Genomic DNA, 23,791 nt, shown 5'->3' on the forward strand with positions numbered 1-23,791 from the left:
TCTGTAGCCCAGGCTGGAGTGCAGTGGCTCAATCTCAACTCACTGCTACCTCTGCCTCCCAGGTTCAAGCAATTCTCCTGCCTCAGCCTCCTGAGTAGCTGGGATTACAGGCACGTGCCACCACGTCTGGCTAATTTTTTGTATTTTTAGTAGAGATGGGGTTTCACCATGTTGTCCAGGCTGGTCTCAAACTCCTGACCTCAGGTGATCCACCCGCCTCAGCCTCCTGAAGTGCTGGGATTACAGGTGTGAGCCACCGGGACTGGACTGTTCTCATCATTTTTGAAGAACTTCGGGACTATTTTAAACAATGCTGCTATGAGAGGATTGTGAGAAGAACAGGATGTTTGATTAAATTTGAATGTCAGATAAACAATGAGTAACTTGGTAGTACAAATATGTCCCATGCATTTTGGTAATGAAGCAAAGTCCTGTATTATTTCTTGTTTATCTGAAAGTCAAATCTAACTGGGCAGTCTTCATCTTCTTGGGTTTTTTCTTTTTTTTTTTTTTTCAAAATCTGGCAACCTCATAGTATAAACATTTTTTTTTTTGTATATGTTCCTCAATGTGTATAGATTCATTTATCTTGGAGTGAAATTACTGAATCATAAAGATTGCATAACCTAAGCTTTACTAGGTAATATCTGTGCTCAGAAGTGTTGTATTAATTTACAATTCCAGCATTTGTTATTAATTTTGCTTTTCAGCACATCATTACTTACCCTTGGTATTATAGACCACCAATCTAGTGGGTGTGTAGTGTGAGCAAGTTGTGGTTTTTAATTTGTCTTTTATTATATTTATTAGCTATTTGGATTTCGCCTTGTAAAGTGCCTACTTACATCTTTTTTTTTTTCTCATTTTCTTATTGATTTGTAGTAACTATGTATTTTTATTAAAAGCCCTTGGTTAGTTGTATGTGTTGTAAATATCTTTTCAAACTTGATGGTTACTTATTCTATTGTTGGTATATTTTGAGGAACAGAAGTTCTTAATTTTAATGCAGTCAAATTTGTTGTCTTGTTCTTTATGTTAGTGCTTTTAGTGCCCTTTTTAAGAAATAATTCTGTCTGTCAGATCATGAAAATATTCCTCTGAATTATATTCTAGAAACTTTATATTTTGCCTACAATTTTTAGATGTGCAATCCACCTCTACTTCATATTTTTGTATGTTGAGATAAGTTAAATTTTATTTTTCTTCATAATGATATTCCTTTAACCCAGTACCATTTTATAAGCCCTTTCTTTACAACAAAGGTGGCACTGTTCTGTCATAAATTAAATGTCCATATATGTGGGATCTTTCTACACTCTTTCTTCAGTTCTATTGGTCTACTACTTGTGCCAATACCATAAGGTATTTATTTTCATAGCTTTGTAATGTATCTTAATATTAGGTAGAACAAATATTCCAGTTTGTCTTCTTCAAGATTCTCTTAGTTAACTATTCTTGGCCCTTTGTGAACACATGTCAATTACATAAAAGTCTTTTCAATTTCCACAAAGTAATTTAAGATTTTGATTGGGATTTCATTGAATCTACAGCTCATTAGGGGAGTGAGAAGATATTTATAATTTTGAGTCTTTTAGTATATAAAAATGGCATCTCCCTCCATTTACTTAGTTTTTAAAAAATTTCTTTCAAGTCTCTCACTTATGGTTTTCTTTGTGGAGATCATATGAGTAATTCATTAAATTTATTCTTAGATATACGATTTTTATTATGGTGTTGAAAATAGTATTCTTTTTAACATTTTTATTTTCGCACTCTTTATTCAGGTATTTAGAAAACAATGTATATTTCTAGATTTACTCTATAAATTCCAAAACCTACTTATTAATTCTAATAACTTATAAGTAGTGTTAATCTTCTGATTTTTTTTGAATGCCACCTATAAAAATGTTAATGATATTTCTTCTTTTTTTCATATTTCTGTGTCTTATTTCATTCATTAGGACATAGTAAAAAGTTTAGTATTAATAAATAGTGACAGCAGGCATTTTTTTCATACTCCAATCTCAGAGAGAAATGTTCCATGTTGTGTGTGTGTGTATGTGTATATATGTGTGTGTATATATATATGTGTGTTTGTGTGTATATATATTTATACACACAAAATTCCCACAGCAAATATACATACACGTGTATGTATATATACATACATATAGAAATAGGTGTATACATATTTCTCAGTGAATTGAATCATATATCTTTATGAAGTGATTGTTGTCATTTCTAGCAATACTGTTTGTCTTAAGGTGTCCTCTGAGATCAACATAGCCTCAGCAGCTTTTTAGCTAAAAATTGCGTAGAATGTTTTCTCTGTTAATTTCAACTTTTCTGTTGCTTTATATTTTATTATATATTTATATGAAAGCAGCACAGAGTTAAGCTTCATTTCTTAATCCAATATGGCCGCCTTTTGCTTTTAGTTAGAGCTTTTAGCTTATTAAAGTAGCTGCTGGCACGTCTAGTTTACCAAATTATTTTGATTGTTTTATATTTGCACCTCTTGTTCTATGTTGCTTTTTCTCTACTTTTTTTGCCTTCTTTTAGATAAGGTATTTTTATCATTTCATTTTTGTCTTTATTACTTTGAAATTGATGTACTTTTTCTATTTTTTAAATTATTAGATTAGAAATTACAACATGTTTTCTTCATGTATCAAACTCTTGGTACTTTTATCCTCTGGCAAGACAGCATGAAGTCTTTCAAATACTTTGCTCCATTTATCTTCTCTTGACTTATTTACTCTTATTATTGTTTATTTTATATTTTGTATATAGTGTTTTTTAAACTCCACAGGGCATTACTTTTGTTTACCCAATAAAACAAATAAGGTGAATAAGTGGATTTGTCCGCTTATTTACCACTTTTGCTGATCTTCATTTTTTTCCTGCATCTCTAATTTTCTTTCTTTAAACCTAAAAACACTTTTAAACATCCATTAGTGAATTGAATTCCCTGTTTTCGTTGGCTTGAAACATGTTGTCTTTCTTTTGGCAAATATTTTCGTTGTTTACAAATTTAAGTTGGTAGTTATTTTCACTAAGCAGACTGAAGATGCAATTTTATTGTGTTCTGTCTTCCTTTCTTGAGTTTGAGAAGTCAGAGACCAGTCTATCTGTTGCTCATTTGGAGGCAATCTTTCTGATTCCTCTGATTGCTTGTATGACATTCTTTTTGTCTTTGCTTTTCTGCAATTTCTGGTTTCTTTTTCATCCTACTTGTGATTACTAGGCTTCTTAAAGATGTGAATTTCTGTATTTCTGGAAAACTAGAAAACAATCATTTTCTCTTCATACATAGCCTCTGCCCTATTTTCTCTCTTCATCTTCTGGGCCTCCAGTTAGTTGTATGTTGGGTTTTCTGACTGGATTACCCCATCTCATGCCATATATTCTGTATTTTTACCATTTTTTCTTCCTGGGATTCATTCTGGATAGATCTTGACAGGTCAAGAATAGAGTAGTTTATAGTATAGTAACCAATACCCTCAAGTCTTAGTGGCTTTTAACGACAGAAATTTGGTTTTTTGTTTACACAAAAGGTACATAATGGGTTGGCTAGGAGTTATGCTCCATATAACCTGGATTTCTGGATCCTGGTTAGTAGCCTTGCAGTCATCCTTCTGAATAATACTAGTTGTTGCATCAAAGGGAAAGAATGGCCTCTTGGTTTCTAATGCTTCTCAGAATTCACATGTATCACTTCCTCTCATATTTCATTGGCCAAAATAACTTACAAGAATACATCTAACTTCAAAGAAGTGGGGAAATGCCCAAGAAGAGAACCAGAAAAGTTATTGCAGCTGCAATAATTGACTTCCCAGGCTTGCCTTCTGGTCACCAAATATTTGATTCATTCAAATTTCAAATGCTCAGAAGAGTATTCAGTTTTTCTCTCCTTTTAAAGCTGAGGCAGGGCAGATGAGAACTGTCTAAGTTAACTTACTAGGCAGAGACAACTTTGAACAGTTCTGGAGTCACATTTCCTTCCACATCTTGGATGTTTGCAGAAAAATTAGCTCCACTAACAACTTTTGGAAGTTAGCTCTGCACACCTGAGTGAACTCAATGGAAGAATAAAGGCACTATGCTCAGAGGGAGGAAACAGACCATGGCCACCTGGTGTTCCCCATTTCTAATGAGGCCACTTCTCTGACCAGGGAGCTTCTATGATTCTAGTGATGTTTTCTTCTTTTTCTAATACCATAAATACAGACATTGTGGTGGTGGAAGATTCCTCTTTATGGGAAATGTGGCCATGGTGGATGCAGACCATCTCTCCCTGTCTCAACTTTGGGATAAGGAGCATTTGGAGGAATTATCTACACACTACCATTCCTTTTGTTGAAAGCATTCCTCCAAATAAAGTTTATATGTGATCCACATGGTGCTAGTGGTAGGAAGGTCTAGTCCTTTGTGAGTACAGATTTATGCCAGCATTTCCATTCTGACTCTTTTTTTTTTGAGTGGCTTTAGGATATTATCTCTTATCTTCTGCTTGTTCATTATAACTGAAGACATAGATTACCCAGGATAGGCAAACACCCAAGGCAGCCAGTGGTTTCAGTGGTTATTTACCTCTCTGGAAGCAAACTATTCTTTCATTTTTAATCTCTGAAGTATTCTTTTGCTTTACTTTTTTTGCAGATGAGGCATGCATTTAAAATAACTGTTACAATTTGATAGGGCATTTTAAGTGTCCTTAACAGGAAAATTTCAGCTAACTTTGTCCATGACACTTGCAAAAACAGAAGTCTGCCTTCATAGTCAAATTTTGGTCAATCTTTAACTGTATTTACTTGTGATTTTTCATTCTTTCTTTGAGAAAACTGTATCTTGTTACTTATATTACCACTCAGCCAGTCAAATACCTGTGCTGATCAATCCACATATTCATTACTAAAAATAAAAGAAGTCCACTTCTGTACCAATGGCCAATTACTAAAGAGTTCTCTACATATCTAATTGACAAATAATGAGATAGAAATTGTATTATTTGTAGATTTGGAGAGATGCCTGATTTGACCAAGTTTATTTTCATATGATGCAAAAACTCACAAGTCATCTCCTTTTGGCATCTTCTCTGCAATCTTTCCTATGCATAATCTTTCTCTATACAATTAATATTGGAAAAGTAACTACATGTCTGTATGTTTCTTACCTGCCTAAGGATCAATCCAGTCAAAGTGGAAGCAATCAGTCCTCCTAGCATTCCACTTAAAGTTGAACATGCTTTAATAAATCCAAAATATCTATACATAAAAGAATAATACACAAATGTAAAGTAGTACAAATACTGCAGGAAATGCCAACCTAATCAAATGAAATTTAAGAGAGATGACTGCTCATTTTGCAAATTCCTACTTCTCAAATTCCATTAAGATGTTAGAAAAAGTATATGAATATAGGCAACTTTCCAGTGTCACCACAGAGTCAGAAAGGTTGTCTTTAGCAGTAAAGGATACGATGATATTAATAAAATGGGATTATATTTAGAGTGAAACCCAGTAGAATTACAAAATATGTAAGTTCCATTGAGAAATTCAGAAGGTGATATGTTTTGGTAATGGGAACTGTTTGGGGTTAATAAAAAATTGAAGGGCTTTGTTCACCTGGTTTACTCTCACAGGTCCAGAGCTACTGACCTACAGAATTGTTTCCAATACTCAGGCAAGGAAACCAGAAGCCTAGTTTACAAGCAACTATGATTGGCCAATCCTGGAAGCTCAAACCAATTCCAGCATGAAATGAGCTATAAAAGCAGTGAAACTGCAGCAAATGAATCCAGGTAACTGTGAATGGCATTATTTTGTTTGTTTTCATGGCTGAGTAGTATTCCATAATATATATATAACCACATTTTCATTATCTACTTATTGTTTGATGGGGATTTAGGCTGGTTCCATATTTCTGCAGTTGCAAATTGTGCTGCTATAAATATGCATGTGCAAGTGTCTTTTTCATATAATGACTTCTTTTCCTTTGGGTAGATACCCAGTAGTGGGATTGCTGGATCAAATGGTATTTCTACTTCTAGTTCTTTAAGGAATCTCCACACTGTCTTCCATAGTGGTTGTACTAGTTTACATTCCCACCAACAGTGTAAAGGTGTTCCCTTTTCACCACACCCACGCCAACATCTATTATTATTTTGTTTTTTAATTATGACCATTCTTTCAGGAGTAAGGTGGTATCACATTGTGGTTATGATATGCATTTCCCTGATAATTAGTGATGTGGAGCATTTTTTCATATGTTTGCCACCAAATGCCATATGTTTTCACTTATAAGTGGGAGCTAAGCTATGGGTATACAAAGGCATACAGAGTGATATAATGAACTGCGGAGACTCAGAGGGGGAAAAATGGGAGGAGGGGCAAGGGATAAAAAACCACATATTGGGTACAATGTACACTATTCCTATGATGGATGCACTAAAATCTTAGACATCACCACTGTCAATTCATCCATGTAACCAAAAACCACTTGTATCTCAAAAGCTATTGAAATAAAAAGAATATTTTTTAGAAAAACTCAGAATTAACAAGGAACTCCAACTTAACAACAACAAAATATAAATAACTACATTAAAAAAGTGGGAAAAGGACATAAGTAGCCATTTTCAAAAGAAGACATACAAATGGACAATAAGCATATATAAAAACTTTCAACATCACTAATCCTCAGGGGTAGTGCAAACTAAAACAGTGATGAAATAGCATCTTATGCCAGTCAGAATTATTATTATTTAAGTCAAAAAACAACAGATGTTGATGAAGATGCACAGAAAAAGCAATACTTATACACTGTTAGTGGAAATGTAAATTAGTACAACCTCTATGGAAAACAGTATGGAGATTTCTCAAAGAACTACAAATAGAACTACCATTAGATCCTGCAATTCTGCTACTGGGTGTCTACTCAAAGGAAAAGATATTATTGTATCAAAAAGATATCTGCACTCATGTGTTTATTGCAATACTATTCACAATAGCAAAAATATCAACCTAAGTGTCCATCAACAGATGATTGGATGAGGAAAATGTGGTACATATGCACAATGGAATACTACTCTGCCATAAAAAAGAATGAAATAATGTCTTTTTCAGCATCATCGATGGAAATAGAGGCCCTTGTCTTAAGTAAAACAACTCAGAAACAGAAAACCAAATACTGCAAGTTCTCAGTTATGAAGTAAGAACTAAATAACTTATACACATTGACAGAGTGTAGAATAACAGACATTAGAGACTTGGAAGAGTGGGAGGAGGGTGAGGGTTAAAAAATTACTTAATATGTACGATGTACATTATTCAGGTAATGGTTACCTTAAAAACCCAGGCTTCACCACTACATAATATACTCACTTAACAAAATTATATTTGCACACCTTAAATTTATACAAAAACTAACGACTTTTAAAAATGCTTTTGAGAGCTTGGATTTAAGAAAGAAAAAGATTTTTAAAAACTCTCCCTAGTTACAATGAACTATCCACACACACACACACACACAAAATCAATGAAACAATCCCATATATAATAGTTACAAGAAAAAAATTCTTAAAATAACTTTAACTGAATAGGTGAAAGACCACAATGAAAACTAAAACGTTAGTGGAAGATATTGAAGAAGACATAAACAAATGTAAAGATATCCTGTGCTTATGAATAGGAAGAATTAATGTTGTTAAAATGTCTGTGCAATTCAAAGCAATCTAAAGATTCAATGCAATCCTTATCAAAATTCCAATGACATTTTTCCCAGAAATAGAAAAACAATCTTACAATTTCTATGGAAGTACAAAAGGTCCCAAATAACCAAAGTAATCTTGAGCCAAAATAACAAAACTGGAGGCATCACACTATCTGACTTCAAAATATACTTCAGAGTTTTAATAATCAAAATGACAAGACACTAGAATGAAAATAGATACATAGACCAATGGAGCAGAATAGAGAGTCCAGAAATAAATCCAACATTTAGGGTGAATTGATTTTTGACAGTTTGGTGCCAAGAACACACCATGGAAGAAGGATGATCTCTTCAATAAATGCTGTTGGAACAACCGGGTATCCACATGCAGAAGAATGGAATTAGACTCATCTCATGCCATATATAAAAATCAACTCAAAATGGATTAAAGACTTAAACATAAGACCTGAAACTGTAAAACTACTAGAAGAAAACACAGGGGACAAGCTCTATGACTTTGACCTGGGCAATGATTTTTGGGTTAGGATCACAAAAGCACAAGCACTGAAAGCAAAGACAGACAAATGGGATTATATCAAACTAAACATCTTCTGCACAGGAAAAGAAACAATCAACAGAGTGAAGAGACAACCTGAAGAATAGGAGAAAATATTTGCAGACTATACGTATAATAAGTGATTATAGGTGTGAACCATCACGCCCAGCCCATCTTGGTATTTCAATAAGAAAGCTTCTAATGTTTCACTATCTAGTAGATATTCTTTACCAAGTTAAGGAAATTTGTTTGTTATTATCAGGAATGGCTATTAAATTTTATCAAATGCTTTCTAACATCTATAATCATGTATTTTCTTTTTTTATTTGTTATTGTAGTGAATTGCTATGATAGATTTTCCAACATTGAGCCATCTTACATTCTTAGAATAAAATCCTATGAAGTCATAAAAAAAAAAAAAGTGGTTAATATCCAAAGAATACTAGGAACTCAAACTCTGTAACAAGAAAACAACCCAATTAAAAAATGGGCAAAGGACCTGAATAGTCATTTCTCAAAAAACAAAGATATACTATCAACAGGTGTATGAAAAAAATGCCCAACACCATTAATCATCAGGGAAATTCAAATTAAAACCACAATGAGATATCCCTCTACACCCATTAGAGTGTCTGTTATCAAAAATACAAAAGATAAGTGTTGGTGGGGATGTGGAAAAAAGGGGAACTTTTGCATACCATTGGTGGGTATATAAATTAGTACAGCAGTTATGGAAAACAGTATGGATGTTCCTCAAAAAATTAAAAGTAGAACCACTATATGATCCAGCAATTCCACTCCTGAGTGTCTATCCAAAGGAAATGAAGTGAGAATGTCTAAAGAGATATCTGCACTACCACGTTCATTGCACCATTATTCACAATAGCCAAAATATAGGATCAACCTAAGTGTCCATCAGCAGATGAATGGGATAACAAACGTGATAATATACACAATGGGATACTATTCAGCCTAAAAATGAAGGATATCAAGTCATCTGTGACAACTTGAATGAACTTGGAGGACATTAATTTAAGTGAAATAAGTCAGACACAGAAAGACAAACACTGCATGATCTTAGTTACATGTGGAATCTTACAAAATTGGACTCAGAAGTAGAGTAGAATAGTGATTACTAGGCACTGGGAGTGAGATATTAGCCAAAAGATACCAAACTTTATTTATATATGAGGAATAAGCTTAAGAGATCTATTGCATAACACAGTGACTATAGCATAAAACAACATATTATATTCTTGAAAATTCCTAAGAGTAAATTTTGTGTTCCCACACACACACAAAAATGCTAAGTGTGTGAGGTAATGCATATGTTACTTTGCTCGATTTTAGCCATTCCACAAAGTATCCATATTTTAAATCATCATGTTATACACAATAAATATATACAACATTTATTTGTTAAAGGTTTAAAAAAAGTGTATAAACAAATCCTACCTGGGAGCGATATCCAAGCCATTTATAAGTATTCCACCCAAGCAAAAGCTGCCTGTTGCACCAGCAAGTATTAGGAAAATGACAATGCCATAGAAGCTGGAACTCAGATAAGGCAGGCATACAGCAAAGATTGCAGGAAGGAGAAATCCTGGGGAGTGATTCAGACAACATAGTTAGGTGCATCCTAAAGACAGGGGAGAAATATCTCCCAAGTGCTTAAATGTTCTGGCTGTTGCTTACCTGCTGCTGTGAAGAGTTTTCGGACAGCAATTACGCTGAGAATATTCCTGGTCAGGAAGAAGTCTGATAACTGACCTACTAGGATACCACAGATCCAACCAAACAAATAGGGAAGGGAAGACAGAAACCCATTCTGAAGAGGAAACATTATTCTTGGAGTGAGTTTGATGGGTAAAGCAGTACTGACACACAGAGTAATCCCTATGCTAAAATTTATTATCTAAAATGAGTACTTTCATATAGGAAACCATCAATATACAATACCAGAATTACTGCTGGGATCACATTACCCAAAAGAAAGAGAAAAATAGCTTTGAGGTCAGTAATATTTATCATAACCTGTCAAATCTTCCAATTTCAGTATCATGAAACATAAAAGCACTGGCTAATAGAGAAGGAAGACTACATCGGGAATGGGAAATACTGGCCCTGGGGAAAATGGTAAGAGAGGATAAAGATGACAATTACGGACATGCGTATAGTGCTTACACTGGACCAGCTGCTACTAATCCTCACAATAACTTCAGGGTTTCATGAAGTATAAAATGGAGTCAGAGAGAGTTTATAAGACCTTACTGTTATGCTGGGCCCTAGGCTGGTTTACTGAAAGTTCATTACAGAACGCGGCAAGTGGTAAGCCCAGACAGACTCCATTTCTAAAGGAGTCTTGTCTTGTCTGGGGTTTCGAATAATAGGAGTTTGCCCGTATCAGTGATTCTCCAAGCCAGATGAGTAATGGGTATGCCAGTCCTTCCAAAGCAAGACTTAAGTCTTGTTTTCATAGCCCAGACTCATTGCTTTACCTTGGAGAGGATTGGTAAAAGCTTGGCAGAGTGACAGGGCCTGGCTAAGTGACTTTCATAGGAGGCCCCCAGTCTCTGTAGGGAATGGTGGTGTTGAGCCTTAAGTAATATACAAAGGGAATCACACAGTAAATGGGAGATGGGGAATGTGTGGAAACACAGATGCATGTACACTGCTGCTGGAGTGCCAGACACTTGTGTCTGTATCAACACCTTCTGTTTTGGGCAATGTTCATATAAAGAGCAGAAACAGTTAATTTCCAGGTGAGGAGCAGTAGCCAGACAGTGTGAGGAGTTGGCAAGAGCTGAGACTAGGGTCATTAGAGACAAAAAAATGTACACAGAGTCCTTCATGAAGTTAAAAACAGAACGAATATTATACTTACCTCTTTTATATTAACATGAAGTGTGGAGTTGATAAACAGTGGCGTGTATAGTGCCGTGATGATATGTGACCAGAAAAAAGCAAAAGCACCAATGAAAATAGCCCAGACTGGAAGCGATTTAAGCATAGCCTTGATAGGCAGAGATTGTCTACTTGAACAGACCTGGAAAGAAATTCATTAATAATTAGCACATTAGAACAAACTGGAACATGTTTAGTTTGGAGTAGAATCTTGGAGATGACAATATGGAGAACTGTGCTCTACCTGCTGGACCAGGGAGGATGTGATGTATTCCTTTTCACTGATGCTTATACATGGGTGGTCCTTGGGGTCATCATAAAACAGAATGAACCAGAGAAGACATAGAGCACAGCCACAAGCACCTATCAAAGCAGGATAAGTTAGAATTGGAAGTTTCTGTTTGTAGTGGATCTCTTTCCCAAATTCTCATTTTTCAATGTATTAGTCTGAGAACCTGGACCTCCTGTTTCTTTTTTGAAACTTTGCAACAAGGCTTATGTTTTTCATAGTCCTCCTTTTATCCACAGGGACCTCTCCCTGCTAGAAATAGGGTAAGGCCTATGACCTTTCCTGATCTCCTATCCTCTGCTCCCTCCACTCATGACATCTGGGCCTGCCTGCCCTCAGGCCCTCATCTTTTCAAATTCCTCATGTGTTCCATCATAAGAATATGGCACAGCTGAGCCTGCTCAGGGCTTGACAATTGCCCAGTTGTTTTGTTTTGTTGTGTTTATAATGTTTAAGTTCAGGGATACATGTGCAGGTTAGTTATACAGGTAAACTTGTGTCATAGGGATTTATTGTACAGATTATTTCATCACCCAGGCATTAAGCCTGGTATCCATTAGTTATTTTTCCTGATCCTCTCCCTCTTCCCACCCTCTACCCAGTGGTAGAGGTTGTTCACCTCAGTGTGTGTTGTTCCCCTCTATGTGTTCACGTGTTCTCATCATTTAGCTCCCACTTATAAATGAGAACAAGCGGTATTTAGTTTTCTGTTACTGTGTTAGTTTGCTAAGGAGAATGGCCCCCCAGCTCCATTCATTTCCCTGCAAAGGACATGATCTCATTCTTTTTATGGCTGCATAGTATTCAATGGTGTATATGTACCACATTTTGTTTATCCAGTCTATCATTAATGGGCATTTAGGTTGACTCCATGTCTTTGCTATTATGACCCAGTTTTGACAGCGTAGCCTCCTGAGATATAGCCCAGACTTCAGGGATTGTTGGAGTTCTATAAGAGTTTGACAAGTTATTTACATGAGTTTTTATATGAATAACTTGACTGTGAGGAATTCTCTGTTGGGACAGGAAGTATATAGCGCTCACCAGTCAGTCTTCCAGAAGACTTGCATTCATTTAACAAATACTAAGTGCCGATTATTTACCATGCACCTATTTTAAGTACTGGGGATACAGCAATGAATAAAACAGACAAAAATCCCTGCCTTTACGGAGTCGACTTGGTAGCGGATAAAAAAGAACAAAAATTATTTTATTCATTCAACTCCCCGAAAATTCATATAATACTGTTTATTATCTCTTTTTCAAAATGAGCAACTGAGACTCAGAAAGATCAAATTATTTGTGGGACATAAATGTTAGTGAGTGGTAGTTTACCTGTAAGCATGAATTATATTGTTCAGGGAGAAACTACACCCCTAGATGGGGAGGCTGGGCTGCTGGAAATAAAAATACTGTAATAGAAATAAAGAATGCCTTTGATGAATCAGTAGACTAGACATGACCAAGAAAAAATCAGTGAGCTTGATAAAATGGCTATAGAAATTTCTAAAACTGAATTGCAAAGACAGAAAAAAGAACTAAAAAGACAGAATGGTCTGGGCGTGGTGGCTCACGCCTGTAATCCCAACACTTTGGAAGGCCTAGGCGGGCAGATCACCTGAGGTCAGGAGTTCGTGACCAGCCTGGTCAACATGGTGAAACCCTGTTGCTTCTAAAAATACAAAAAAATTAGCTGGGCATAGTGATGTGCCCCTGTAATCCCAGCTACTCAGGGGGTTGAGGCAGGAGAATCACTTAAATCCAGGAGGTTGAGGTTGCGCTGAGCTGAGATAATGCCATTGCACTCCAGGCTGGGTGACAAAAGCAAGACTCCATCTCACAAAAAAAAAAAAAAAAAAAAAAAAAAAAAAAAAAAAAAAAAAAAGAATGGAATATCTAAGAATCGTAGGACAATTATAAAAGCTGTAATATACATGTAACAAAAAAATACCACAAGGTGTAATATACTTGTAAAGAAACATACCGGAAGAAAGAAAGAAATAGAGAAAGAGAGAAAGAGAAAAAAAGGAAGGAAGAGAAAGAAAGGAAGAAAGAAAGAAAAAGCAACGGGGGCGGGGAGGAAGGAAGTGAAGGAGGGAGGGAGGGAGGAAGGAAGGGAAGGAGGGGAAAGAAAAAAATAGAAAAAATATTTAAAGCAATAGTTACTGAGAATTTCTTAAAATTAATAATAAACTTCAAACCACAGATATAAGAATCCCAGAGAATGCCAAGAAGAATAAATTAAAAAAAAAAAAGTTACAACCTGACATGTTGTAACCAAATGTCCCCAGTTTTTTAAGAAAAAGGGAATGAATTACTATTTTTTTTTTTATTTTACACTTTCTTTTTTTTTTTTTTTTTTTTATTATGCTTTAAGTTCTAGGGTACATGTGCATAACGTGCAGGTTTGTTACATATGTATATTTGTGCCATGTTGGTGTGCTGCACCCTTCAACTCGTCAGCACCCATCAATTCATCATTTATATCATGTATAACTCCCCAATGCAATCCCTCCCCCCTCCCCACTCCCCATGGTAGGCCCCAGTGTGTGATGGTCCCCTTCCCGAGTCCAAGTGATCTCATTGTTCAGTTCCCACCTATGAGTGAGAACATGCGGTGTTTGGTTTTCTCTTCTTGTGACAGTTTGCTAAGAATGATGGTTTCCAGCTGCATCCATGTCCCTACAAAGGACGCAAACTCATCCTTTTTTATGGCTGCATAGTATTCCATGGTGTATATGTGCCACATTTTCTTAATCCAGTCTGTCACAGATGGACATTTGGGTTCATTCCAAGTCTTTGCTATTGTGAATAGTGCCACAATAAACATACGTGTGCATGTGTCTTTGTAGTAGAATAATTTATAATCCTTTGGGTATATACCCAGTAGTGGGATGGCTGGGTCATATGGTACATCTAGTTCTAGATCCTTGAGGAATTGCCATACTGTTTTCCATAATGGTTGAACTAGTTTACAATCCCACCAACAGTGTAAAAGTGTTCCTATTTCTCCACATCCTCTCCAACAACTGTTGTTTCCTGATTTTTTAATGATTGCCATTCTAACCGGTGTGAGATGGTATCTCATTGTGGTTTTGATTTGCATTTCTCTGATGGCGAGTGATGATGAGCATTTTTTCATGTGTCTGTTGGCTGTATGAATGTCTTCTTTTGAGAAATGTCTGTTCATATCCTTTGCCCACTTTTTGATGGGGTTGTTTGTTTTTTTCTTGTATATTTGTTTGAGTTCTTTGTAGATTCTGGATATTAGCCCTTTGTCAGATGAGCAGATTGCAAAACTTTTCTCCCATTCTGTAGGTGGCCTGTTCACTCTGATGGTAGTTTCTTTTGCTGTGAAGAAGCTCTTTAGTTTAATTAGATCCCATTTGTCAATTTTGGCTTTTGCTGCCGTTGCTTTTGGTGTTTTAGACATGAAGTCCCTGCCCATGCCTATGTCCTGAATGGTACTACCTAGATTTTCTTCTAGGGTTTTTATGGTATTAGGTCTAACATTTAAGTCTCTAATCCATCTTGAATTAATCTTCGTATAAGGGGTAAGGAAAGGATCCAGTTTCAGCTTTCTACTTATGGCTAGCCAATTTTCCCAGCACCATTTATTAAATAGGGAATCCTTTCCCCATTTCTTGTTTCTCTCAGGTTTGTCAAAGATCAGATGGCTGTAGATGTGTGGTATTATTTCTGAGGACTCTGTTCTGTTCCATTGGTCTGTATGTCTGTTTTGGTACCAGTACCATGCTGTTTTGGTTACTGTAGCCTTGTAGTATAGTTTGAAGTCAGGTATGGTGACACCTCCAGCTTTGTTCTTTTCACTTAGGATTGTCTTGGCAATGCGGGCTCTTTTTTGGTTCCATATGAACTTTAAAGCAGTTTTTTCCAATTCTGTGAAGAAACTCATTGGTAGCTTGATGGGGATGGCATTGAATCTATAAATAACCTTGGGCAGTATGGCCATTTTCACGATATTGATTCTTCCTATCCATGAGCATGGTATGTTCTTCCGTTTGTTTGTGCCCTCTTTTATTTCACTGAGCAGTGGTTTGTAGTTCTCCTTGAAGAGGTCCTTTACATCCCTTGTAAGTTGGATTCCTAGGTATTTTATTCTCTTTGAAGCAATTGTGAATGGAAGTTCATTCCTGATTTGGCTTTCTGTTTGTTACTGGTGTATAAGAATGCTTGTGATTTTTGCACGTTAATTTTGTATCCTGAGACTTTGCTGAAGTTGCTTATCAGCTTAAGGAGATTTTGGGCTGAGACGATGGGGTTTTCTAAATATACAATCATGTCATCTGCAAACAGGGACAATTTGACTTCTTCTTTTCCTAACTGAATACCCTTGATTTCTTTCTCTTGCCTGATTGCCCTAGCCAGAACTTCCAACACTATGTTGAATAGAAGTGGTGAGAGAGGGCATCCCTGTCTTGTATCAGTTTTCAAAGGGAATTTTTCCAGTTTTTGCCCATTCAGTATGATATTAGCTGTGGGTTTGTCATAAATAGCTCTTATTATTTTGAGGTACGTTCTATCAATACCGAATTTATTGAGCGTTTTCAGCATGAAGGGCTGTTGAATTTTGTCAAAAGCCTTTTCTGCATCTATTGAGATAATCATGTGGTTCTTGACTTTGGTTCTGTTTATATGCTGGATTATGTTTATTGATTTGCGAATGTTGAACCAGCCTTGCATCCCAGGGATGAAGCCCACTTGATCATGGTGGATAAGCTTTTTGATGTGCTGCTGAATCCGGTTTGCCAGTATTTTATTGAGGATTTTTGCATCGATGTTCATCAGGGATATTGGTCTAAAATTCTCTTTTATTGTTGTGTCTCTGCCAGGCTTTGGTATCAGGATGATGTTGGCCTCATAAAATGAGTTAGGGAGGATTCCCTCTTTTTCTATGGATTGGAATAGTTTCAGAAGGAATGGTACCAGCTCCTCCTTGTACCTCTGGTAGAATTCAGCTGTGAATCCATCTGGTCCTGGACTTTTTTTGGTGGGTAGGCTATTAATTGTTGCCTCATTTTCAGAGCCTGCTATTGGTCTATTCAGGGATTCAACTTCTTCCTGGTTTAGTCTTGGGAGAGTATAAGTGTCCAGGAATTATCCATTTCTTCTAGATTTTCTAGTTGATTTGCGTAGAGGTGTTTATAGTATTCTCTGATGGTAGTTTGTATTTCTGTGGGGTCAGTTGTGATATCCCCTTTATCATTTTTTATTGCATCTATTTGATTCCTCTCTCTTTTCTTCTTTATTAGTCTTGCTAGCGGTCTGTCAATTTTGTTGATCTTTTCAAAAAACCAACTCCTGGATTCATTGATTTTTTGGAGGGTTTTTTGTGTCTCTATCTCCTTCAGTTCTGCTCTGATCTTAGTTATTTCTTGCCTTCTGCTAGCTTTTGAATGTGTTTGCTCTTGCCTCTCTAGTTCTTTCAATTGTGATGTTAGAGTGTCAATTTTAGATCTTTCCTGCTTTCTCTTGTGGGCATTTAGTGCTATAATTTTCCCTCTACACACTGCTTTAAATGTGTCCCAGAGATTCTGGTATGTTGTATCTTTGTTCTCATTGGTTTCAAAGAACATCTTTATTTCTGCCTTCATTTCGTTATGTACCCAGTAGTCATTCAGGAGCAGGTTGTTCAGTTTCCATGTAGTTGAGCGGTTTTGATTGAGTTTCTTAGTCCTGAGTTCTAGTTTGATTGCACTGTGGTCTGAGAGACAGTTTGTTATAATTTCTGTTCTTTTACATTTGCTGAGGAGTGCTTTACTTCCAATTATGTGGTCAATTTTGGAATAAGTGTGATGTGGTGCTGAGAAGAATGTATATTCTGTTGATTTGGGATGGAGAGTTCTATAGATGTCTATTAGGTCTGCTTGGTGCAGAGATGAGTTCAATTCCTGGATATCCTTGTTAACTTTCTGTCTCGTTGATCTGTCTAATGTTGACAGTGGAGTGTTGAAGTCTCCCATTATTATTGTATGGGAGTCCAAGTCTCTTTGTAAGTCTCTAAGGACTTGCTTTATGAATCTGGGTGCTCCTGTATTGGGTGCATATATATTTAGGAGAGTTAGCTCTTCCTGTTGAATTGATCCCTTTACCATTATGTAATGGCCTTCTTTGTCTCTTTTGATCTTTGATGGTTTAAAGTCTGTTTTATCAGAGACTAGGATTGCAACCCCTGCTTTTTTTTTGTTCTCCATTTGCTTGGTAGATCTTCCTCCATCCCTTTATTTTGAGCCTATGTATGTCTCTACATGTGAGATGGGTCTCCTGAATACAGCAGACTGATGGGTCTTGACTCTTTATCCAGTTTGCCAATCTGTGTCTTTTCATTGGAGCATTTAGTCCATTGACATTTAAGGTTAATATTGTTATGTGTGAACTTGACCCTGTCATTATGATATTAACTGGTTATTTTGCTCGTTAGTTGATGCAGTTTCTTCCTAGCCTCGATGGTCTTTACATTTTGGCATGTTTTTGCAATGGCTGGTACCGGTTGTTCCTTTCCATGTTTAGGGCTTCCTTCAGGGTCTCTTGTAAGGCAGGCCTGGTGGTGACAAAGTCTCTAAGCATTTGCTTATCTGTAAAGGATTTTATTTCTCCTTCACTGATGAAACTTAGTTTGGCTGGATATGAAATTCTGGGTTTAAAATTCTTTTCTTTAAGAACATTGAATATTGGCCCCCACTCTCTTCTGGCTTGCAGAGTTTCTGCCGAGAGATCTGCTGTTAGTCTGATGGGCTTCCCTTTGTGGGTAACCCGACCTTTCTCTCTGGCTGCCCTTAAGATTTTTTCCTTCATTTCAACTTTGGTGAATCTGGCAATTATGTGTCTTGGAGTTGCTCTTCTGGAGGAGTATCTTTGTGGCGTTCTCTGTATTTCCTGAATTTGAATGTTGGCCTGCCCTACTAGGTTGGGGAAGTTCTCCTGGATGATATCCTGAAGATCGTTTTCCAACTTGGTTCCATTTTCGCCCTCACTTTCAGGCACCCCAATCAGACGTAGATTTGGTCTTTTTACATAATCCCATACTTCTTGTAGGCTTTGTTCATTTCTTTTTCTTCCTTTTTCTTTTGGTTTCTCTTCTCGCTTCATTTCATTCATTTGATCCTCAATCGCTGATACTCTTTCTTCCAGTTGATCGAGTCGGTTACTGAAGCTTGTGCATTTGTCACGTATTTCTCGTGTCATGGTTTTCATCTCTGTCATTTCGTTTATGACCTTCTCTGCATTAATTAGTCTAGCTGTCAATTCTTCCACTCTTTTTTCAAGATTTTTAGTTTCTTTGCGCTGGGTACGTAATTCCTCCTTTAGCTCTGAGAAGTTTGATGGACTAAAGCCTTCTTCTCTCATCTCGTCAAAGTCATTCTCTGACCAGCTTCAATCCGTTGCTAGCGATGGGCTGCGCTCCTTTGCAGGGGGAGATGCACTCTTATTTTTTGAATTTCCAGCTTTTCTGCCCTGCTTTTTCCCCATCTTTGTGGTTTTATCTGTCTCTGGTCTTTGATGATGGTGACGTACTGATGGGGTTTTGGTATAGGTGTCCTTCCTGTTTGATAGTTTTCCTTCTGACAGTCAGGACCCTCAGCTATAGGTCTGTTGGAGATTGCTTGAGGTCCACTCCAGACCCTGTTTGCCTGGGTAGCAGCAGCAGAGGTTGCAGAAGATAGAATATTGCTGAACAGCGAGTGTACCTGTCTGATTCTTACTTTGGAAGCTTCCTCTCAGGGGTGTACTCCACCCTGTGAGGTGTGGGGTGTCAGACTGCCCCTAGTGGGGGATGTCTCCCAGTTAGGCTACTCAGGGGTCAGTGACCCACTTGAGCAGGCAGTCTGTCCGTTCTCAGATCTCAACCTCCGTGTTGGGAGATCCACTGCTCTCTTCAACGCTGTCAGACAGTGTCGTTCGCGTCTGCTCAGGCCTCTCCTGCTTCCCCTGTTGTTTTTTTAGCTGAGCCCTGCCCCCAGAGGTGGAGTCTATAGAGACAGGCAGGTTTCCTTGAGCTGCTGTGAGCTCCACCCAGTTCCAGCTTCCCAGAGGCTTTGTTTACCTACTTAAGCCTCAGCAATGGCGGGCGCCCCTCCCCCAGCCTCGCTGCTGCCTCGCGGTTAGATCTCCGCAGACTGCTGTGTTAACAATGAGGGAGGCTCCGTGGGCATGGGACCCTCCTGGCCAGGTGAGGGATATATTCTTCTGGTGTGCCCGTTTGCGTAAAGCGCGGTATTGGGGTGGGAGTTACCCGATTTTCCAGGTGTTGTGTGTCTCAGTTCCCCTGGCTAGGGAAACGGATTCCCTTCCCCCTTGCACTTTCCAGGTGAGGCGATGCCTCGCCCTGCTTCAGCTCTCGCTGGTCAGGCTGCAGCAGCTGACCAGCACCGATTGTCCGGCACTCCCTAGTGAGATGACCCCAGTACCTCAGTTGAAAATGCAGAAATCACCGGTCTTCTGTGTCGCTCGCACTGGGAGTTGGAGACTGGAGCTGTTCCTATTCGGCCATCTTGCTCCGCCCCGAATTACTATTTTTTAAAAAATTTTCTCTTCTTTTCGCCTTTCCCCTTTTCCTCTTGCTTCTCATTTCCAACTTAGCCCTCCAGAAATGCAAATACAACGTTTCACCTCCTCCCCTCACCAGGCATTCGCTACAGGAAAAATTCTCCTAACTACGTGCTTCAAGACGTAGCTCTCCTCCAGAGCTGACAGTCAATCTGCAGACCAAATTGCCAGGGAACTTTCATCTCTAGGGCGTGGCCTCAGAACTTCCACTCTCCAGGAGTGGCCTTGGAACTTTCTTCCACCAGGAGAGCATATGGAAAACATGCCCTTTTTGGCCACTTTTTCAACCTACTTCTGTCCATGAAAGTGCCACCTCAACTGTGCAGTAGATAACTGCCTGGTAGCAAGGGGACCCCTGCTCTTGCTCATTTCCTCTCCTACCTTATGAAAATGCTCACTTTTTATTTTTTATTTTTTATTTTTTATTTTTTATTTTTTTTTGCCACTTCAGCTCCAAAGGTGAAATGGCACATTTAAAAGCAAGAAATTTTGTTTCCCTTCCCCAAGTTAGCTTTGGAATAAATCCACTTTTCTTGTACCAGCCCCCACTCTTGTTAATTGGACTGTGCATGTGGTAAGCAACTAACTTGATTTTCAGTTACAATATAATATTCAACTTCAATAAATCAAAGACAATTTTGAAAGAAGCCAAAGGGAAAAAAAATAACCTGAAGAGTCATGTTTAAATTTAGAATTCTGAACACAAATCTCTGGTGACTAGTCTGAAGCTTGACCCATTCCTACCCAGATCCATTCCCACCTTGCTAGGTACTTTGAATGGATATATGTGGAAACCCTTGCCTTCCCCAATGGTGTACCATTCATATCTTGTGCAAATAGTGCCTCGTACCTCCCTTGGTCACTCCCCAATTCAATGGATATTGGGAAGAACCCTGCTGGTTTTTTCCAATATAACCAATAGCCTTGGTTCTATTTAAGCAACACATTCCAAGTATAATGATTAGAAGCGGAGTCATGAGCTCTACAGAGCCTACTGTCTTGGCACCTGCCCTATGAAGAGAGCCTAGCTAGAGAGGGGCTAGAATGGGCTCTCCACAATGTGGAATCCAGGGCAAGGGCCCTCTGGCCTGGCCTCAGGGCAGCTGTGACAGAAGCCATAAGTGATCTTGGCAACAGCTGTGCTTGATGGCGCAGACACTAGTCACATGTGAGTTAAGGAGAGTGTGAGATGCTAGGAAATGTAGGCAATGGGTACAGACAGATTATGCAATGATTTCAATGGTCAAAGGGAGGTTAGTTGAGATAGAAGACAGGGAAAGGGAATCATTTTAGAGATTTGAGAAGAGTTAAGGAGTTTGAAATAGTCTTTAGGAGACAAATATAGCAGGATAGATAGGCTTTTTTTTTTTTTTTGAGACAGAGTTTCACTCTTGTTGCCCAGGCTGGAGTGCAATGGCATGATCTCGGCTCACTGCAACCTCCGCCTCCTGGATTCAAGTGATTCTCCTGCCTCAGCCTCCTGCGTAGATGAGATTACAGGCGGCCACCACCACACCCAGCTAATTTTTTGTATTTTTAGTAGAGACAGGGTTTCACCATGTTGGCCAGACTGGTCTCAAACTCCTGACTGTAGGTGATCCACCCACCTCAGCATCTCAAAGTGCTGGGATTACAGGCATGAGCCACTGCGCCCAACTGGCCAGGCCATTTTAAGTGCAAATGTAAGTCTGTGACTCAATTTACTCTATTTGGTAATCTCCAGCAATTATCAGCTGCTTAAATACAGTTATTGTCTTATTCTTTAAAACAGTATCTATTCAGATTTGTTCAACTTTATTGGCAAGAATATTCAAATGGAATTTTAAAACAATCTTGGTTTTAGTTTTCCCTCTGCCACTAATGAACAGGTCATTTGACATATGTGGACATCATGTAATTTCCAGTAAAAGGGTTGTGGGAGGCAGACACCTAAATTCCTAAACAGCTGTCATCTAATCTCTTTTCCTCGATTCTTAGTGATAAGGTAGAAACATGGGAGGGACTTCACAGTAAAGCTATTATCATAGTACAAAGTGTAGTTGTGTAACAGCTTCGTTTGAGTTTCATGAAGCCACCCATGATAACTGTAAGTGGCATACATTGCTGTACATGATCTTATCACAGAAATACAACATAAATATTAGATGTCATTCAACCCTTGATCAGCAATGTTGGGCAGCATTAGTTATTCCAAAGTTTTCCTTATATGGAGCTGAAACCTCTCCCCTGCTCCCCCGCTTCCCCATAATTTTGCATATTTGGGTTAGTTTTGTAATTCAAAACAGATCTGCATTTTATTTATATGAAAGTCCTACAAGGTATGTTTTCTCAAGTTTTCTCTTCCTCAGGCTAGCCATTCTCAGTTTTTTCAGCACCTTTCCTGATAAGGGGCTAATGTTCCATCACTATACTGACCATTGTCTACTACTGAAGACTAACACAGTCATTAACAGCAATGGAATTTTGAGGATGGAAGTTGTGTTTTCAGATTAGGCCTCTGCCATCTGCTCACTGTATGTATTGGATATCTTCTGTTTGTCTCCCTAGATGTTCTCCTCATCCTTCTTCACCTTGCTTTGGCTACAGATGGCTGATATGAATGAACATCAGTAGGCCCCCATGTCCTCTGCTTCTACCTGGATTTGGCCAACAGAAATTCCAGGCAGAGATGAGAGGGAGAGAATTGAGTGAGATCAAGGTGCTTTTTCAAACCCTGGTTACCTCTGTCCTGTGATTGCCTCAATCTATGTGTCCTTTTATGAAAAATCAGGAGGCATCCTGCTCTATAGAGCTCTCCTAATGGATTCTGATAACTACTTCCTTGCTTGATGGCTTTGGACCTGGGGATGCTAGATGTTACGAGCTCCTGTATCACTAGCCCCAGGTAACTGGACTATTCCTGGGATTCTACCACATCTCATACTTACCTTTTTAAGTGATCATTTTGTAAATAAATTCTTCTAATTTTGCCTTAAGTATATGACTTTGATCAAGTTACCTAAGCCTTTTGAAATTTCCTCACATATCAAATGGGCATAATAGAACCTATCCACATTTTCTTATTCACAAACCTGAAATCAAGATCAGAGAGCCAAAAGTGATATTATCACTTATTTGTAAACCTTATTTCTTTATAGTTTTTGTGTGTATTTTAGTTTGCACAGATTTCATTTTTTACCGTAGAAATTAATGTGTTTGATTATGGGGTAGTGCTCCACATCATGCTTTGAATGTTAAGTATAAAAAGTAATATATTTCTGAAATCTATAAACTTATTTATTCTGATCATCCTTTTCCTGGAGAGTTTCATATAAAAGCATATGCATCTATAGCACCTACATTATAGAATTACAAAAGTTATGTATGAAAATACATGTATAGTTTTAAGCATCATAATACCTTGCTTGTGGTAGTAACTTAATGAATATTGACTTCTCTCTTTCACTCAGTGGAGTTCTTGATTTTTAATTTTAACTTTATATGAATTATTACATTATATTGGGTTTTAATGTTTAAATTTTTCTTAGATTCTGCTGAATAATAACTAGGATTTTACAGAAGGAGACTCACCAAAAATATAGAAGACCATGGGCCAGCCCAGAGATTCACAGATTACTCCAGTCACAAGTAGGACAATAAAGGGTCCCAGCAAAAACCCTAATCAGTAGGTACAAAGAACATCCCTAATTAATGCAGCCATCTGAAAGTACAGATAATGTAGTCTCACTGTAGCAATGAACAATTTCCTGTGAAATAAATTTGTG

At 37.8% G+C, this 23,791-nt stretch overlaps 1 protein-coding gene across 3 annotated transcripts in view; it reads right to left on the bottom strand.

The window, feature by feature from the left end:
• SLC17A1 (solute carrier family 17 member 1) overlaps positions 1 to 23,791 on the bottom strand; it is a 65,449-nt gene that overhangs the window by 23,195 nt on the left and 18,463 nt on the right. For 2 of the 3 annotated variants that reach the window (XM_010365020.1, XM_030929337.1), the window contains 6 exons: positions 23,598 to 23,684; positions 11,415 to 11,533; positions 11,151 to 11,312; positions 9,962 to 10,094; positions 9,722 to 9,869; positions 5,177 to 5,267 (listed from right to left, as the gene is read on the bottom strand). In XM_010365020.1, coding sequence (XP_010363322.1) covers positions 5,177 to 5,267; positions 9,722 to 9,869; positions 9,962 to 10,094; positions 11,151 to 11,312; positions 11,415 to 11,533; positions 23,598 to 23,684 — 740 coding nt within the window. The remainder of the gene's footprint in view (positions 1 to 5,176; positions 5,268 to 9,721; positions 9,870 to 9,961; positions 10,095 to 11,150; positions 11,313 to 11,414; positions 11,534 to 23,597; positions 23,685 to 23,791) is intronic. The other variant, XM_010365030.1, reaches the window with a different exon arrangement.

This window comes from Rhinopithecus roxellana, chromosome 4, assembly GCF_007565055.1.
Source record: "Rhinopithecus roxellana isolate Shanxi Qingling chromosome 4, ASM756505v1, whole genome shotgun sequence".
In the NCBI taxonomy this organism is placed as follows: Eukaryota; Metazoa; Chordata; class Mammalia; order Primates; family Cercopithecidae; genus Rhinopithecus; species Rhinopithecus roxellana.